At 35.0% G+C, this 21270-nt stretch overlaps 1 protein-coding gene across 1 annotated transcript in view; it reads left to right on the forward strand.

Moving 5' to 3' along the window:
- Positions 1 to 21270, forward strand: part of LOC150100291 (intermembrane lipid transfer protein VPS13A-like) — a 254905-nt gene that overhangs the window by 120216 nt on the left and 113419 nt on the right. The window contains exons 8-9 of the mRNA XM_090402628.1: positions 10589 to 10741; positions 15231 to 15339. Coding sequence (XP_090258754.1) covers positions 10589 to 10741; positions 15231 to 15339 — 262 coding nt within the window. The remainder of the gene's footprint in view (positions 1 to 10588; positions 10742 to 15230; positions 15340 to 21270) is intronic.

Consider the following 21270-nt stretch of genomic DNA (forward strand, 5'->3'; position numbering starts at 1 on the left):
TTTTTTCACTTTTATTTCATTCATATTTTTTATTTATATTTTCCTAAGTGAAAAATAAAAAGTAGTTTAGGAAAGATCATCTGATTTAAAAAGTACTATCTCCCATAAAGGAAATAAACATAGACCATCAGATCTAATTAGGTTAGGACAATGGAGCAATATTTCACAAGTTTCTTTAAAGCAAGGTAGTGAAAATGCAATTTGCATAAATGGTACTGAGGAAGTAATTGAAGAGATGAAAGCAGATTTGATAAGGAGAGGCAAAAGATTAAACATATGAGGAATGAATGAACTGAGGAGAATTATGGATTTGCATGGGAATGTGAGAAAGAATGGGACAAAAGATTGAAAGAAATATCAAATGACTTGAGAGTGGTAATGTAGAGGGATTCAATGATAAGAGGTGTGGTGAGTGAAAAGGTTCACAGGGTCAGTTTTCCAGGAGGTAGAATGAGCAAGATGGTTGAATCATTGAATAAGAGGAGTACACGAGCAAAAAAGTTGGTAGTGGTAGTTGGCAAGAATGATTTGACTGGTGACAAGAAGAATGTAAGGAGGGATGTCACATAGCTGTTCAGGAGAGTGAAAGATAATATTATGGTAGGTAAGGTAGTTGGCTTGTTGCCCAGTTATGATAAGGATGAGTTGAGAAGGCCAGCAAAGATTATGAATGCTGTGCTAGCAGAGTTGTGTGAAGAGCTCATTTTGTGAATGTGTGAGGTGGAAGTGAATGGAAGACCTGAGGAAGCAGGGAGGGGTGTTGTGGAAGAGCAGGAGGGTATTTGTAAATGGAGAGGTAGCATGAGTGAAGAGATTGAGAAAGAAGGAACACAGGGTGGATCATCATCTGCACCTCTCACACATTGCGTGAGAAGTGTAGATGATGGTTTCAGGAGTAGATGTGTAAGGGAGCAAGATAGTCAAGGATCTGGGGGGGCAGTATGTTTAGGTCTGGGGAGGGGATAATATCAGTGATGATAAACTGGAATGGATGGAGGGTGGGGAGTGAGGAGGAGTCCTATCCAAGAAATGTGATCAGTGGACTTTTTTAAGAAACAGAAATGAGCTAGTGTGTATGTTTACAAAAGCTAGAAGTATTCGAAACAAGGGGAAAGAAATTGTGACGTTGATAGTTATTTGCCCAAAGTTGTTGGTATAAATGAGACATGGTTGAACGAGGATGACATTTTGATAGGAATAGAGATGGAGGGATATGTAGTCTTTTGGGAAGACAGACAAGATAGAAAAAGGAAGGAGGAGTGCTATTCATGATGGTAGAGGATTTGTGCTCATCTACGGTGGAGATACAAGGATCAAATACTTACAGTGGTTTTGAAGCATTATGGTGTGAAGTGGAGGTGGACAGGATGAAATGTTTAGAGTGTTGCTATAGATCTGGTAATGTGGAAGGCAGTGAGAAGGAAATGTTTAGTCAAATTGGTCTGGCTAATAAGAAAACGTTGAGGTTATTGTTATGGACAATTTCAATTATGGTAATATAGACTGGCGTGAAGAAACAGCATCAGCAACCAAAGAGAATGAATTTTTTGAGTTTTTAAGAGACAATTACCTTAAGTACTATGTATCAGAAGCTACATGTGGATTGTGGATCTTGGATTTGATTATCTCATCATTTGATTATCTCAACAACAGCAGATATTGTAAATGAAGTGTCACACCTTTCTCCAGTTGGTGACCAGCCATATTAGGACTTTTGTGAGAAAGGGTTATATGTGGAATTATAAGGAAGCTGAGAATGACAAACTCAGGAGGTTGCTTTCATCATATCATGGAATGAGGAATTAGCTGGGGAGGAAATCAGTGCTGCTTGGTCTCTACTCAGGAAGTATCTGGAAGAGGCAATGACTGACTGTATTCCAAAGATCAGGAGATTAAAGAAGGTGGAATAAAATGAATGACTAAAGACGTGAAGCATGCAATCTGGAAGAAAATGATATTGTGGAGGCAGTACAAGATGAGTGGAGATGATCAATTACATGAGGAGTACAAAGAGCAAGCTAGGAATGGTGACTCACTTGATAACAGTAGCAAAGGTATGAGCAGCAGTTAGCCAAAATAAATCCTAGGGCGATTTTTCGATATATGGCCAGTAGAAGGAAGAATGATTATGAGAGGATGATATTGATCAGTGATAATGGGAGAATGATAAACACTGAGGAGGATATAGTAGAGGTGTTTAATGAGCAGTTCATTAAAGTATTCCATCCTTGTGATAGTAATATGTTATTATCACAAGGATGCAGAACTTGAGAGCAGTGGAAATGAAGGAGGAACCAATGATGGTGAGTGAGCAGGATGTATATGAGGAATTGAATAAATTTGATGTTAACAAGGTCATGAGATTTGATGGTATATCACTATGTGTCTTGAGGGAATGTTCCAGGGAGTTAACAACAACTTTAACTTACATTTTTAACATGAGTCTTAGATTAGCCCAGGTTCTAAAGCATTGAAAAGAAGAAAATTTATGAAGCAGAAAAAAAATTTTTCTGCTTCGTAAAGGGGGTGGGGGTGATAAGACTAAGGCTTCAAATTATAGGCCATTGAGCTTGTCTGGAATTGTGGTCAAGGTATTGGAGAAGCTAGTGAGGACAAGAATTCAGAACTGGGTTGACAGTAGCAGAATTTTCTTTAATGGTCGGCATGGGTTTGCTAAAGTAAGATTATGTTTTAGTAGTCAGCTTACTTATTGTAACAAGGTGCATTCGTCACCTTGTTACAATAAGTAAGCTGACTACTAAAACATAATCTTACTTTAGCAAACCCATGCCGACCATTAAAGAAAATTCTGCTACTGTCAACCCAGTTCTGAATTCTTGTCCTCACTAGCTTCTCCAATACCTTGACCACAATTCCAGACAAGCTCATTGGCCTATAATTTGAAGACCGTAATTTGAGGTGACGAATACATTGGACGAATACAAGGTGCATTCGTCACCTTGTTACAATAAGTAAGCTGACTACTAAAACATAATCTTACTTTAGCAAACCCATGCCGACCATTAAAGAAAATTCTGCTACTGTCAACCCAGTTCTGAATTCTTGTCCTCACTAGCTTCTCCAATACCTTGACCACAATTCCAGACAAGCTCATTGGCCTATAATTTGAAGACCGTAATTTGAGGTGACGAATACATTGGACAAGGGGATGATGCCTTCTATTAAATACTACTTGAGGTAGTTGCCCCTTAAAAGCTCAAGAAACTCATTTTCTTTACTTCCAGTTGCTATCTCATCATCCCAATCTCTATATCTGTAATTAAAATCACCCATAATGATAACCCTTTTCCCATTTGCTTGGCTAATTTGCTTATACATTTTCTAGTCACTATCATCTGCATTACCAGGTCTGTAGCACTCCATTCCTTTTATATCGTCAAAGAATACATCATACTCTTCCATCTCTATTCCTGTCAGGGTGTCATCCTCATACAACCATGTCTCACTTATTTCAACAATTTTTGGGTGAATGAACTTAATCAATGTGCATCCATTTAATTTCCCTTGTTTCTGATACTTCTAGAATTCATATACGAACATAACTGCTCATTCCTGGATCTATAAGTTTCACTGATACCACTTATTAGATGTGACTTCTCTATATTTTCCTCAAGTAATTTCTTTTTCTGCTTACTCATCCCAGAACCCCTTCAAATCCAACTATTTTTCCTGAATCCAGGTCATCCCCCTTTCCTCTCTGGGATATGAATGAAGAGGTGGGTAGCATGAGTATAGAGAATGAAAAAACAAGTGTGCAAGAAAAACAAGGAAATGGAAGACTGAGGATGAACAGGGGAACACATCATGAAAAGGGTTGATGCTCCAAGAGGATATGAATTGAGTGTATACCCCTGTTCACCCTCATTCTCCCATTTCCCTGTTTTTCTTACACACTTGTTTTTTCATTATCTACACTCATGCTACCCACCTCTTCATTCATAAACACCACTTCAGTCTCCCCTTCCTTAGTCTCCTGCTCTCATTGTTTCTTACGTGCTAAGATTCATTCTCTGCATTTATTACTCTCTCTTCCAGCAGCAGTCTATCCAAATGACTCTCATCAAAACCATTTAAATGCATTCCATCATTCTTATGCAGTTCAATTCTTCCTTGAAATGCATTCCACACATTAGCCAACTATATTCCTTTCTCTTCTCACATTTCTGCTAACATATCTTTCATAATTCTTGTTCTCCACCTCATCTCATCATTGTCATACCTGGACAATGCACTTGATCACTTTTTCTATCACATCATAATCTTTTATCCTTCTCGACAACCTCCTGATATCCAGTCTTACAACTATCCCAGTCAAGTAATTTGTTCCAACTACCACTACCAACTCCTTTGCGTGCTTACTCCTCATATCCAATGCCTCAATCACTCTGTTCATTTTACCTCCTAGAAAACAAACCTTGTGCATCTTCTCATTTACCACACCTCTAATAATTGAATCACCATACAACACCACTCATGGGTCTTTCGTTACCTTTTTCATACTGACATAATTTTTTTTCATCTTCTTCACTCTTCCGTACATATCTTCAATCTGCATCTGCCTAATCTCTTGTTTCATCTTTACCAACTCAGCTTTCAAATCTTTCTTCCTTTTTTTCATTATCATTCAGTCTTGCTATTTTATCGCCAGTTGCACACACTTTCGGCTTAATCCTGCTCACCAACTTACTGTTATTTGTACTGTTTTTCAATATTTTTCGATTTCACTCTTTTTTTTTCAATTAAAGTTATAATTAATTATTTTAATATATGTTGTTAATTCCTGAAAAATAATAGTTAATAAGTAACCAACATATAAGGCTGTCTACCAGAACTATCTAAAGATAATGGGCTCTGTACAGAAAAGGACATTCAGACTGATTAACGATCCCTCTCTCGCTAGTGCACTTCACTCACTTCCACTGCTTGCATCTTCTACAAATTCTTCTCCTACTGTTCATCAGAATTAGCATCTATAATATCCCAACTATCTGCCAAATCCATTCAAATGCATGTAGCAACTAATCAGCAACTGTGCATCACCAAACTTAGAGAAAAAAATTTCTCCTTTTTGTTCATCCCTTCCATTGCTGCCTTTGTGAACAGTCTGCCATCTTATATGTTTCCCACGGAATACAATCTACAGCTTTTCAAGGTATATGTGAATAAATTCCCCATTAAAACATGGAAATCACTATGAGAAACCAATTTTACAATAAGCATTTGGTTATGAAGCCTCTTCCCACCTCAACAAGTATGGCTGCATTTGCCAAATATCTGGGAGACATTCATTTAAAGATCAAATATAGCCTGACTTCTCCAGATTAACTTTATGTTATCTTGGCTCCTAGAAAGTGCTTTGTTAGAATATGAGTTGTTGTTTTTTTTGCTTTCAATTTGAATTACTTCTACAACTATCTAGTTGAGTTGTGTGCTTGTCACAGTTATGATTTGTTCTCTGATGATACTAAATAGAAAACCAGTGAAATATTAGTAAGTTCAATAAATTTTTTTTTCTCTTGGTTGTGTTTATACCATGAAGCACTATTATGAATAGATTGCTAAATATAGCTCATAAGTTAAATGTGCTAGCTGAAGAGAAATCATATTTATTATGGTCTATTTCATCCCTTTAGATTAGGTCTAGAGGATGAATTAAAGAAAGCAGCCTATAAGAAAAAAAAAAAAAAATAGGAACATGAAGGCTATTATGAGACTGTTAGGAAAAGAGAGTACATGCTTAGAGATGTATACCTAACTCTGAAGAAGTACATTCTTTGAAAAGCACAATTTTCATACAACTAATTTAGAATGTAATAGTGAAAAGAAAGGTTCGAAAAACCTGCTTCAATGAAAAAGGATGTTAAGAAGAAATAATTTTATTATTTATTAAGAGAGACTTTCAGGGGTGGTGATGATAATGATTTATGGTTTTAATGCAAGGACAGCAAAGGTCATACTGCGCCTTTATCAGAGGTTTAAGCTGTACACAAGGTAAGAATCACAAACATCCTTGCTTGCAGTGAGATTCGAACCCGATCTGTTGGTTGGAGACGGGTACATTAACCACCCGGCCAATCCCTTCAGGGAGTCGAGGACTCATTGAGGGAGGCCATATATTACCAACACTAGCTGTCATACCCATTCTTGAACTCATTCACACTACTTGCATTCACCACATCCAGTGGCAATCCATTCCAATTGCACCATTTTATGAAAGAAAAATCTAGCTCTCATCCGCTTCTTGACAGCATACATTCTAAACTTTCAAGGATGACCTCTTGTCCTTTCTCCACTCTCCATAAAATGAAAAATTTTGTCTACTGATTTCCTGTGTGATCCTTTTAGAAGTTTATAAATCTTAATCATATCACCCCCTCTTTATCCTGTTTGCTAGTGTCTGCAGTCTATGAAGATGGATTGAGAATTTTTTCTTTTAATGTTACATGGTGATCAGCATTCATTTCAGTAAAATTATGGAGACTATAGCCATGTTAGGAATAATCACTTTAATTTTCCAACGTTTCGACTTTTCTGATCATGTCCTGAATACTCAACATAAACACCTGTTGTTTATATCACACCAAAACGTGGTATGAGCAGCGTATTAAGGAGGCCTGTGAAATTCTTATCAACCACCCTAATCTTTACAATAATGGTCTAAAAATCCCAAGAATATAGATAGCACATATTCTACCCACATAATCTTTTGGTATAAGAGTTAATTATAATTAGGACTAAGTAATCTAGGATCTTAACTCTAATATAACAATACTCATGTTAAGTTATGGATTAGGCCACCACTTTTGCTGTATTAAAACTATCTATGTGAATTTGTTCTGTGATGATGATATAAATAGAATATAGTTTCGATGCATTTTTTTTTTGTTTATTTGTTTTTCACTAGAGGTCAGGCAGTAGAATAATGGTTGATCAAATTATTGTCACTTTGGCATACTGTTCGAAATGTAATATAGCTTGTCTTTGTGTGTGTGTGTGTGTGTGTGTGTGTGTGTGTGTGTGTGTGTGTGTGTGTGTGTGTGTGTGTGTACACACACAAAGATGTGATGACCTTAATACGAAGGTCAAAATATCAGGAAATTAAAGTAATTATTCCTAATATGGTTGTAGTCTCCATAATTTTACCAAAATGAAGATTGAGAATTTGTGGACGACAAACACTTGCATGTGTTCAAATGTCGGGAAGGTTAGTGAGGAGTTTAGCTGCAGAACAAGAATGGCAGAATCCATATTGGTGATCACTAATTAACCAATAAGGTTTCTAGGTGGTGGAGAGCTGGTTGTTGATGATCTTCTCCATCACTTTTGAGAGTATTGAGGTGAGAGCACTTGGATGATAGTTTGATGGCTGACTTTTATCTTCTTTTTTTTTGGAACTAGCTGGATAAAATCTGGCCTTCATGTTGTAAGAAAGATGCAAGATGATAGCTTTTAAGAGCAATACAGGATGGATATTATTTCTGGAAAGTGAATAATTTAAGTGTATATCCAGAAATGTGTGATGTAAGCAAGTGACATACATACAACCCCCTCCCCCCTTTTCCTTCAGTGTATCTGCTTTGTATAGCTTTGAACAGTCATGGAATTCTGACAATGGATTTTTTAAATGATGGATCTGTACCTAATAAACTGGTCATGTAGTGTATATCATCATCATGAATCATGGGCTCACTGCCCGTTGATGTCTGATGCCTGTTTCACTGTCTTCTTCCACCTTTCTTTGTCCAGTGCACAGTGTCACAGTTTTTGTACATCCATTCCACACCAGTCTTTTATATCGTCTATCCATTCTCTTTATGGTGATATAAGTTTAAACCATCCAAAATACCAAACATAAATATCTTTATCTTCCGGTCCTCACTCATTCTACAGATGTGTCCAAATAATTGCAGTTTCCGTTTTATAATCTTCTGCATTAGATTCTGTTTTGGTTGTATCTTCTGATAGAGCTCTTCGTTGGTGATTTTCTGTACCCATCCTATTCTTAGAATCTTCCTGTAACAAGGTCTTTCAAATGACAAAATTCTTTTTCTTGATTCCTTATTTATTACCCACGTTTCAGATCCGTACAGTACACCGCTGAAGATGCACGTTTCCAATACTCTTAGTTTTGTTTGCAGACTGATCACTTTACTTTTCCAGATGTTAACCTTCAGATTTGTTCTTCCCTTTGCAATCCTGATCTTTATTTCTTTTTTACAGTCCAAGTCATATGTCAGTTTACTTCCCAAATATGTGAATTGTTCTACATTTTCTATATCAGTTCCATCTCCACTTGTATCTTTTGTTTCATGTTCTTCTCACCAAATACCATTGTCTTTGTTTTTTCAAAGTTCATAACAAGTCCAAATCTCTTCCCTTCCTCATTTAACAGTTTCAGTGTTTTTTGTAGTTCTCTTTCGTCTTCTTCAATAATAACAATGTCATCTGCAAATCTCAGATTGTTAATTCTCATTCCGTGTACAGATATTCCTTTGGCATCTTCTTTCATTTTATCCATTGCTCTTTCTAAATGTGCGATGAAAATGCTTGGCGATATTGGGTCTCCCTGTCTCGTACCTCTGCTTGTTTTAAACCATTTCCCCAAATCATCACCTATTCTAACTGCTGCAACTGCATTCTGGTAAACATCTTTTAATATAGCTATTAGTTTTTTTATCAATTCCATAGGATTCCAGAACTGCTAATGTCACTTTCTGGTCAATACTGTCAAATGCTTTCCGAAAGTCAACAAAGCAAGTATATATGTTTTTGTTTTTTCTCCTAGCTTTCTCCACTATTAACCTCACTGTCAAAATCTGTTGAATTGTAGTTCTTTCCTTCCTAAATCCTGCTTGCTCGTCTGCAAGGTATGCTTCCAATTGTGTTCTCAATCTTTCTGTCAATATGATCATCATCACTTTACCAAGGTGACTTATCAAGGCAATTGTTCTATAATTTTTACATTCTAGCTTATTTCCTTTCTTGTATAATGTTACTAATATTGATTTCACCCACTCCTCTGGCATTTTCCTTTCTTTCCATACCATATTGCATAGTTGGTGCATTTCTGTAACCATACTTTCACCACCATATTTAATCATTTCTCCAGTAATGTTATCGTTACCAGGACTCTTATTGTGTTTTAGCCATCCTATTGCTTTTTCTACCTCTCCTCTTAAAATGTCCATATCATGCTCATTACCTGGTGGTGATATCTGCTTCAATTCTTCGGTGAGTTTCCCAATGCTATCTGAATCTAGTTTTTCTTCATATAAGTCACTACAGTATCTTGTCCACTGCTGTACAATTTTTTCTTTATTCATCAATACTTTTCCCTTTTCATCTTTAATTGTGGTCTGTTTTGGTTGCCACTTTCTATTAATGGTTCTGATTATTTTGTATACCTCCCTTGTTTTATGCTCTCCATAGTACTGTTCTATATTGTTGCATTGGGCTTCTAACCATTTCATTTTATCCACTCTGATTGCTTTTTTCACCTCATTATACTTTCTTCTACATTATGTAGTGTATATAATGTACATTATATATTCTGTATTTTTCAGTCATAATTATTGAAAAACACAAATTACACAAGTCATTCAGAAAATAAGAATCTTATTACTGTACGTGGTCATTTCTCCCTATAATGGAATTTGTATGTGTGTGCACTTTATTTTGAGCTAAATAGTTCTTTGTGCATCTGATTATTGTAATAAAATTAGGAAAGCTATATTTTTTATGTTGAGCTGTCGTTAGCTTGTTACTAATTTATGAAGAAACCTATTCCAAAATTTTCTTTCCATGTATGGCATGTTTTTACAGCGTTTATGTTTGTTTTTTATTTTATTTTTTAAATTTTTTTTATTTATTTTTTATTCTAAGTCTGACATTCAATTTAATATTTTTAGTCTGACATTCAATTTAATAACATACAATAATTATTGGAGATAGGTCTTCTAAGATATTTTGACTGATGAGCTAAGATATTTCAGGTTAACTGTACATTTTTGTATCATACAAATTTCATCTTTCATTTTGCCTTTCAGTCCTTTATAGCAGGTTTTTATTATGATTTGTTAGTCGAAATATTTTGTTAATTTAGTTATTTTGTAATTTCATTCTCTCTAGCATACGTTTATTTACTGACTTACAATACAAATGCTACAGAATATGTTACATTCAAGAAGTATTCATGTTATTCTTGTGTGTCAATAGTAATGAAATGAGAAGCAATTATAGTCAGCATTGAAACATTGACCAAGGGTGACTAGGAAGTATATTTAAAAATTAACATTGTATTTATCTTTTATTTTACATCGAACCATTAACACAGGCTGTAACATGCCAAAACATGCTGAAGGCAGTAAGCAGTAATTAATTTGGAAAATCATAAAAAGGTAACTTTATGAACTCTAGTGTGTGTGTGTGCTTGCGCATGCACATTTTATGGTTATCTATATATTATAACTGATGAGCATGTTGTTTTTTATTCTTTATTGCCATGTTAAAATCAGATGAATTTTTCTAAAGCTCTAAAATAATAAAATTTTACTTCTTTTACCTTTAGATTACAAGCAGCAGCAATGATGACACTCCAGGACTTCAAAGAACGATCAGCTTTTGGTCTTCAGTATGCTATAGAACAACATAAATATTTAATTTTAAAAATCAACATGAAATCTTCTTACATTATTGTCCCAGAAAATGGAGTTCTAAGCAGGTATAATATAATATACTGTAAAATTATATTTATATATAATATAATATACTGTTTATATGTGTAGTTTTTATATGTATAGATATACTCTTTCAGGTTTGTTCATATAATTTCACGTGAACACTAATGTAAACAAACATGAAGTATCTCACCACAGTTTTTTCCCCTTAATTTTTAGTAAAGACTAATAAATAATGAATTATTTGTTAATCCTAAAACAAAAATTAGGATTCCTACAACATTTGAATGAATGATATTAAAGTTAACGAAATATTTTTACAGGGAATAATAAATTTTAAAAATTACAGTAAATTACAGAGCATAATAAGTAAAATACGAGGAAAAAGAAACTATACATAGGTAATATACAATAAATATGGTCAGATATTCCTCCAGTATCTTGTGCAATCAACTGCTCTTTCTGTGCAGGATATAAGGTCTTCTTTTGTGCAAGGTGATTGAAGAAGGGGGGGGGCAAGAAAGAAGGTTCCCATGGAGTGGGTTGTCCCATTTACCTGAACTAACATGCAGCATCATCTTTAGTGATGCTAAGAACATCTAGAGTGGGATGTGGAAGTTTGGGAAGCTGTGTTATGGAGCAATGAATCATACTACACCCTCTACTGAGCAGATGGACTGGTGTGTGTGTGGCAGATGCCTAGTGAATGTCTCTTAGCATGATTTGCAACCCCAGTTATGAAAATTGGAGGTGGCGGCGTGATGGTATAGTCCTGTTTTTCCTGGTTTAGCCTTGGACCTCTGTTTGCGGTACCATGAACATTGAACTTCAAGAGGTATAGCAAGACTATGCACCGTGTCATAAGGCTATTGCTATAACTGCATGGTTTGTTGACATGAATGCCACCATACTTGACTGGCTTCCACAAAGCCCTGATCTCAACCCTATTGAACATCTGTGGAATGAACTGGAGCATCGGGTGAAATCATGGGACTTCTGCACCACGACAGTCCAGGATTTCATTACATGCCTACAGGAAAAATTGGTCCAAAATTCCCATTGATCACTATTGTATGCTTGTGGAAAGTATGCATCTTAGGATTGCTGCAGTCATCACAGTGAAAGGAGCTCCTACATCTTATTAAGGTGAGTGCTATGGCCGTTTGTTTCTCACACTATGGTATCCATTGACTTCTTTCCAAGCAGTGTATGTTGCTTGATATAATATCCAATTTCCACCATATAACTGTAGTGTTTTAAACAGCTTTTCCCTTCATATTTCATCATATGCCTTTTCCAGATATAATTTACAAAACAAATAGAAGGCCTTGTTATATTTCCATGACTTCTCAACATTCTTAAAGTGAAAATCTGATTCCGACAACCTATGTTTGACCTGAACATAGCTTATTCTTCTCAAGTTCTTCCCATTATGTGCAAAAATTATACCTGAAACACTTAGTAAGGAAATTTTTCTGGAATTCTCACATTTAGTTTCAGATGTGATGTCATTTTTATAGATAGGTACTATAAGAGTTCCTCTCCAATCATATGGAACTTGACCTTCTAACCGTGTTGTCCGGATTATGCATTGCAACAACTATAAAAACTTTATACCTTCATATTTGAGAATTTCTGGTCAAATATCTTCACTTCTTTTTTTTTTTTCCCTTTAAGGCTATTGATGGCTTTTACTACCCCTAATACTGCATTCTTCTTGAATATTTTCTACCACTGCTCTGTCATGTCTTGTTTCATTTAGTATTCTTTCAAAGTAATTACTCCTAAATTACTACATCTAGAATATCTATCTTCAGTTTTGATGTCAACTTTATCATCTCTAATTCGAAGATCTGCATCCTTAGCTGATGAAAGAAGCAGACAAATGAATGAAGAACGCCACACACTATTCGGCCAGACTGCAGTGCCCCAAAGACTAAGATCCCCACATAGCTTCCAGGCAACTGTTGAACCACCTAAAAACCTCCCAGAGAAAAGCCTTCAACATGGCTTGCACCATATCCTAAAAATAATACTGGAATTCCAACAGCCGAACATCTTCCACATGGTGCCTACTTGGACTGGGATACTTGGAAAAGCCTCAATAGACTGCGAAACGACAGGACGCTGCTAACAAAACTTCATCAAATGGGGCTACCTCACTGGCCCAGACAATTGCGAGTGTGGGACAACCCAGTCCATGGAACACTTTCTTCCATCACCTTGCACAAAAGAGGACCTTATATCCTGCACAAAAAGAGCAGTTGATTATGCAAGATACTGGAGGAACATCTGACCATATTTATTGTATATAAGTTATGTATAGTTTCCTTTTTTCATATTTAATTATTATTTCGTTGTATAATTCACCTACTAAATCTAAGCTGATCTCATTGTAATGTATCCTAATTTGTTGTAAATCATGTTGTACCACTTACTTACTACTGTACCACTTATGTTTGGATACGAAATAAATAAATCTCTGATTCCTATTTTCTTACTCCTTCCTTCATTTGTAAGCATTTTTAATATTGTCTAAAATATTTTGTCACCTTGCTGGTATTTATCTTTAATATGCTTCCCAAAATGTTATGACTTTTTATTATTATTATTATTATTATTCGTGACACCTCCAAGGAGTCCGAAGACTCATCACGGGAGGACACCTATTGTACAACTCTCCATCTCCACTACTACACAGAACCTCTACTACCAATCACCTACATCAATGCCATCTACTGCCCACAACCACTACCACCACCACAGCTATTATTTTTTTGTTTGTAAACTGCATGTGTTCTGAAGGGCTGATTTGTCTGTGTACAGGATGAAAAACCCGAGTTTCCGGGAGGAAAAAACCCTGCTACCACCGCATGAGATCGGCTAACTCACCTTTGATTGAAAAAGTCATATAAAGATTCATCCCGTCATGACAAGAATCGAACTTAGGCCTTTTCTAATCGAAGGGCTCAATGTACCGTTGTTCTTCCAATTGCGCTACAGAGGCACTTCTTTTGTTTAGCTCCATTTACATACAGCCTAGCTTTGTTATATTTTTCTCTGTATTCTCTCAGAGCATATGCTGACTTATTTGCTAGGAATTTTCAATATGCTTTCTTCCTTTCATGACTGCTTCTTTAATTTTCTGAGTCTACCATGTAGTTCTGATTTTTCTGTCTTTGCGACTACATCAAAAATATCTCTTGCTGAATTAATCAATATTTTCTTCAGAGTCTGCCAGTTAGTCTTCCAGATTTGGTCATTATATACAAACTCTTTTTTTTTTTCTGTAAAAATATATATTTTTTATTTGAATCTGCTGTTCACCTCAGAAAGCAACTTCACTTTTTTTTTTTTTTTTTTTTTAATTTCTTACACACTTTTCTTTTTCTGTTATGGTGATATTCAGTTTTATTCTGCTAAAAACTAAATGCTGATCATTTCCTGTTTCAAATCCCTTATATACTCTTGTATCCTAAACTAGTGTGAAGATATTGCTTTCACCCATAACATAGTCACTGAGACTTATTATTTCTTGTCTTCTCTTCATGTGAATTTATGCACATCTTTATGTTGGAACATGGTATTAGTAATGACTTGTCCATACCCTGAACATGTACATTAAATCCTTCTTTAAACTAGGAAAGCTGCCATAGGAACCATAGAGATGAATGGTTAAAACTTGCTTTTGGAGTAAAAACTGTAATTAACACTCAAAACATGTAGCTTTTCTAGGTTTAAAAGCAGATTACCATTGTTTTTGGCATTTGCTATGTGTGCATTTACTGTTTCATTCCATTGCTTCTGTTTCACTGTATGTATGATTTATAGCAAAAATATTCTGGGATATGGTTTACTTTAGAATATCTTCCACCACAGTTCTCTTGCAAATCCTTTACCCATGTAGAAATTTCTCATCATAAATGGCACAATTGCTGTCTGACATTTCTTTATTCCTCATTTCCCATGTGTGATATTTTGCAACGTTTTCAACAATGGTCAAGTGGAAGGAAATTCAGTCATCATCATCATAATAATAATAAAGATCCAGCTTTTCTTAACAAGTTCAAAACACAAGACTTTATAAACATTTTGAACAGTGGCACAAATAATGCTGGATGTGCGGGATTAAGTGAAAGGAAGTATTTTGAAGGGTACAGCATGGAATAGCAGGTCATACCAATATCTTCAAGTAAAAATCCTGAAATGTTTTAATCACATTTAATATACAGACTGTCTCCATTTCTTGTAGATATTTAGAGTTTGGACATGTTTTGATAGATATACGTGCACACATATATCTATCAATTATCCTTGTATATGCTCCCTTGCATCATATTATCTTGCTATTCATTATTGGATATTCTCTGTTTGTATACAGAGAAAATCTGTGTGAAAAAATATTGCGGTTCTAAACAGTTATGATATTTAAATTTTGAATTTCACTTTTATATGAAAAGTAAATTTTTGTACAATAGAATTCCGTTTTTTTTTTTTTCCCTTTTGCTTTACATGTATATATTTTATTTTCAGTAATGCTCATCTTTTAGTAGTGAAATTGGGAAATTTTATTATGGGATCAATAGAAAGAGACCCTGATCAACCTACTGTTAGAAGTTTGGTAAAAGCTGGAAGTACAGAAGTAAGACATTAGCATTTTTTTGTAGTTTTTGTTGTATACATTTTGTTTTTTTATTGAATTCCACTTACAAAAGGTTATACAACTCAAGTATACTAGTACTCTGCTAGACAGCTAGAGTATGCTAGTATTCTGGTAGGAGAAATGTTAGATAATTATGCATTTATATAATGTGATACACCCACACTCACATTCAATCACTCGTGTGGCTAGTGGCAAGCCTGCAGAACTGCTTTATGGTGGAGATCTGAGTTCCTATTTAGCATTCCTTGGAAAGGTGTCATCCAAATTGTATGTAAGGAGGTGGTTGGGGGGAATCAGAAGTGGGAGATCTTGATCTGTCCGGAGGCATAGTATGGCAAGAGCCACTTTGAGTTTCTAATATTGTCTCTTCAGTTCACTTGTCAGGATAATGTGACATTGTCTTTCAAATGGAAGACTTTGATTCCAACTTATTTATGATGTAATAAATCCTTATAAGGGCATTTAAACTGATTTTTCAATGAAATACTGATTTTTCAACTTGCAAAACAGACATAGCCTTAGCTGCTTCAAGCATAATATCAAATAACTGAACCACCTAAAAGCATGGCAGTGATATCTGAATGATATATGCTATCTTCTATAAATTAAAGATGTCAAGAAATAATATTCTTGGTTTCATCCTTTATCCAATTTTAAGCAAACAAAGTTTGCGCATGAAGTCACTTCACGACTAGCTACTCATATATAGAGGCTAATGACTTCACACGAATTGCTTTAGTATCCCATAATGCAACACACACATATCCTTACTGACATGTATAATGCTATGCATTATGGGGAGGGCCACTACCCAGACCTGTTTCGACCTTTATTAAGGTCTCATTAGCAGGAACCAGACTCACAAGTGATACAAGGTTGAAGTAATACAGAAGTTATATTTCTATATACAAGTAGCCAAAAGGTAATCTTATTACTAAAATATTCTGGATTAGAGATGGATGTTAACCTGCATTACTCACCAACCAAGCAAAAAATTTAGCCTTCATTCGACACCCTTGCTAAAACTCTTTCTTAATTTCCTGAGATGACCACTAGTTCTCTTCATACTAGTCATGCACTGAAAAATTCCATAGTGGCAGGCAGTCCTATAAGCACAACCTTTAAGTAATTTGTTTCAGTAGTGAATTACCATGAGTTGACATAATTAAGAGAATTATAAAAACAGAGGAAACTCACGTAAAAAAAATTTATATTAATGTAGAATTTTCACCTAAGTATCAAAGGCATCCTCGGTATAAGATCACAGAAAGGCAATTGCATAATAACTGACAGTTCTAAAAAGTTCCATCTTAGTAGCTAATGTAAGATAACTAAAAAGGTCAATAATTTCCTAATTATATATCCTATGAAGTAAATAGACATAGGCCATTGGATTTGTTTTAAGTTAGGACATTGAATAAGGTTTCACATGTTTCTTTATAAAGACGTTCTATGAGGAAATGACTTTTTATGAAGGATTCTTGTGTGTGTGTGTGTGTGTGTGTGTGTGTGTGTGTGTGTGTGTGTGTGTGTGTGTGTGTGTGTAATTTTTTTTTAATTAGGAAATTATTGCCTATTTTTAGTTATCTTACATTAGCCACTCAGGTGGCACTTTTTTAGAATTGTCTGTTATTGTTTAATTGCCTTTGTGCAGTCTTGTTCTGATGATGATGCCTATGATACTTAGGCGAAAATTCTATGCTAATAATTTTTTTTTTTTTTGCGAGTTTCCTCTGCTTTTATAATTATTTTAATTACTGACTGCTGTCTTTGTAAGATATTGGAGAAAATGGTTAATGCCAGACTTCTCTAGTATTTAAAAAACAGTGATATTCTCCAATACACAATGCGGCTTTTGTGGATGCCATTTTACTTTGGAATATTTGGTCTGTTTAGAAACATACTAGAGATGCATTTCTGAAATGAGAACATCTTATTTCAGTGTTCTTTGACATGAAAAAAGCTTATGACACAGCCTGGAATGCAGTTGATATTTTCAATGCTTCTATTACAACAGTTATTCAATTTAGTCAGGGAATCTTGCAGACTTGTATTGGATTTATTTAGAAGAATAACATCATCTGCATAGAGTAAAGTTGTGGCATGTTGAAAGGCCTTTTACCTCTCTGTGTCGAGGGTTAATGAATCGTCGGACCTCAAACTGTTCACAGGATAAGGTGGCAGCCCTATGCCCCAGTGTATCCTATGTCCTTAATGTTGAGTTCTCAAGGCCGGTTTGCCTGCTTTGTGGGATGAAAAACCCCAGGATAAACTGGGGAAATAACATTACCGTCCACACCCAAGACTGGCTAACTTGGCTGTGGCTGAGGAATATCCTTCGGCTCCTCACGTCACCGACAGGAATCAAATGTAGGACACTCCTTCCCCGGGCATGTGGTTGCAAAGCGCACAGCCACTAGGCTAACCGCACAGACAATATTAAACTTGAAATTAAGCATTAGCAGTCAAGTCAACAAAGAAACAAAAGGAAGGAAGTTGTTCTTGAAAGGCTCCAAATAAGTTAGTCATCTTATACATTTTTATTTACTGAATACTGATGACCCACCTATGTGTGAACAATGACATCTCATTTGTCACATTCTGAAGAGTGCCAGCACTTCACTAGAAAAAGGAATGAATTTTTTACTACACTGGCTGAGCCATCTACAATTGGGCAGATCTTATCAGACTTGGATAAATTGCATGGAGTTTTTAACTTTGTAAAAATAATTTATAGAAACATGTTTGATTATAAATTCTGTTTATATGTAGATACCACTTTATTTTATTATTTTATTTTTTTAAATTTTCTTTTTGTAAATGACATATTTACTAATCCATCTCTTTATTACTGCTTATTATTAAATTAGATAACTAGTTAACTAATAAGATAACCTGTAATCTGTAGTTTGGTGCAGTGTGACCCTTCTTGTCCTTGCACCAATAAACTCCTGATCGACTAATTCTTGATGATTTCTGAATGAGATATTATTGAAAGATGTTGAAAGATTTCCACTTTTCTAGTTCTATTTCAGACTCTTTTAATTTGAGACTTTCAACAGATTAATGAACTTTTTCATTGTACCCACTCAGTATGCAGTACTAGCAGAAATATTTTCATGTGGTCAATCAAAGGTTATGTTTTGTGTTGTCTTGCTTGCTTTCTTCTTGATGTAAATATTTTTGAGAAGGCTATGTTTTTTTTTCCCCCTTACATCATGGCCCTGCTGTCTCATAAGGACAAGAAGCAGCATTGTTTATAAAATCTTTCTTGCCTACTCAGCATTAATATAGTTACTTTAAATTACTGCAAATTTTTAAGTGGTAGGCCTTGTACCTTTTATTTCCATCAGCTTTGATTTTCAGAAGTTTACATGTTTATTGTATGCATGAAAGGTACATTGCTATTATGTAACAAAACTGCTTTCATGTTTTCATTGGAAGAGTCCTCAACTTTATTTCTCTAAAAAGGCAGTTTGTTTTAATGGCAGTAATTCTGTTTTTGTCTCAAAGTATGAAATTTGAGTGTTGCTCTTTAAAAAAAAAATCACTCATGGAGCTATTAATTTCCATTGTTAAAGATGAAATCCAAATAGTTTAGATTATTGTTTAATCAAACATCTAAGAAGATTGTTTAATTATTTCTGTTCAATCAAATGAGATTTGTACAAAACTTTATAAATGCTTTTATTTGATGATGAAGATGGTGACCTCCTGTTCATTGGGAAGCAGAAAGTTCATTATCTCTCTCTCTCTCAGTGCTAAAATATTTTATGTTGATGTTGAAGAGTGAAATATGATAGTACTGCATGAAAAACTTAAACCATTACTAACTTCCTATCTACAATTTTCCTCCAAATCAGTCTGTTACTAGTCAAGATTCCAATATTATCAGGTCTTATATTTCTGTCTTCTAAGGCACTTTTTACTGTATCAATCCACCTATATCTTGATCTTCCTCTGGGTCTTTTTCCTGCAAACCTGGCAAAGAACACTTGTTTTGCTAATCTTTCTTCTCCCATTCTGTTTCAATATTGTTCTTATAGTAGATTCAAAGTTTTAATATGATGTGAAATGCTTGTTTTTCATAGAAAATTCAGTTACGTTAGTTAAACAGATGCAATAATTTGTAAGATGATGTTTTGGTTTTCTTCAAATCACTGGCACTTCACAGTCATATACTCAACTCTTTCCCTGAATCCATTGAATCAAATTAACTTCACAGGATGTGTATCAATAAATGATCATCACATCATCAAATTCCTGATATGTACCCTCAAGGGGTGTACAGGATATGATAGTACTGCATGAAAAACTTAAACCATTGCTAACTTCCTATCTACAATTTTCCTCCAAGTCAGTCTGTTACTAGTCAAGATTCCAATATTATCAGGTCTTATATTTCTGTCTTCTAGGGCACTTTTTACCGTATCAATCCACCTATATCTTGGTCTTCCTCTGGGTCTTTTTCCTGCAAACCTGGCAAAGAACACTTGTTTTGCTAATTTTTCTTCTCCCATTCTGTTTAAGTGACCAAACCACTTGAGATTAGCTATGCTAACACATTCCTGGATGCTAACACTGTTAAGTTCTTTTATAATATCCTCATTTTTAATATGATATTGCCATTGATGCCATTTATTCACATCCCTAATCTTTCTCAGGACTCTCAAATCTGCGGTCTCTAGTCTTTGGTGAAGTATTTTATTTCTAACCCAGCTCTCAGATCCATAAGTTAAAATTGGTTTGAACACTGTTTTGTATACAGCTAATTTAGTGTTTTGGCTAATTTCTCTCTTATTCCATATAAATTTATTCAGTTGACTTCCTACCATACCAGCTTTGTTGATTCTGTTGTCTATTTCCATATTTAACTTATCATCTTCACTAAAAATCGTACCTAAGCAGCTGAAATGTTTTACTTGTTCTGTATTACTCCATTCAGAATGCAGTTGTGTATTTTCAACGCTTCTATTACAACAGTTATTCAAATTAGTCAGGGAATCTTGCAGACTTGTACTGGATTTATTTAGAAGAATAACATCATCTGCATAGAGTAAAGAGCTGAGATTAACATCTCCAGGTTTGATACCACTTTCCTTCATGATGTGTGATCCATATAGATAATAAATAACGGGGGGGGGAATAATGTACATCCTTGTCTGACACTAGATTTAACATCAAACCATCTTCCTGTACTTCCTTCAATTCTAACTGCTGATTTACAACTGAAATAAAGACTAAGTATTGCTTGATATACTGCTCCATTGACACCATACAACTGTAGCACTTTGAACAGCTTCTCTGTTGGCTCCTTGTCATTCGCCTTTTCCAGATCTACAAAACTTAAATGCAGATCTTTCTTATATTCCATTGATTTCTCAACTATTTGTTGTAAAGTGAAGATCTGATCCTGACAGCCTCTATTTGGCCTAAATCCAGCTTGTTCTTCACTAAGCTTCTCTTCCACAATCCTTCTCAAGTATACTTGAATAAATCTTACCAGGAACACTCAGTAGGGAAATACCTCTGTAATTATCACATTCAGTTTTATTTCCCTTTTTTGTATATGGGTACTATGAGAGCTCCACTCCAATCATCTGGAATTCGTCCCTCTGTCCAGGCCTTCTGAACTATGTAGTGCATACCTCCATACTTGAGCATTTCTGGTCGAATATCATTTACTCCTGCTACCTCTCCACATTTCAGGCTTTTTCTACTTCAAGTATGGATATGTATTCCTGATTGCTTGTCTTTTGAATGGTTTTTACTACTGTGCTATCATTACTGCTTGTTTCATTTAGCAATTTTTTGAAGTAATTACTCCATACATCAAGGATATCTTTTTCAACAGTTTTCATGTCACCTTTATCATCTCTAATTCCATTTACAGCATTCTTTCCTCCATTT

The sequence above is a fragment of the Typopeltis vanoorti genome, chromosome 13, assembly GCF_054136105.1.
Source record: "Typopeltis vanoorti isolate ZY-2024b chromosome 13, IOZ_Tvanoo_1.0, whole genome shotgun sequence".
In the NCBI taxonomy this organism is placed as follows: Eukaryota; Metazoa; Arthropoda; class Arachnida; order Uropygi; family Thelyphonidae; genus Typopeltis; species Typopeltis vanoorti.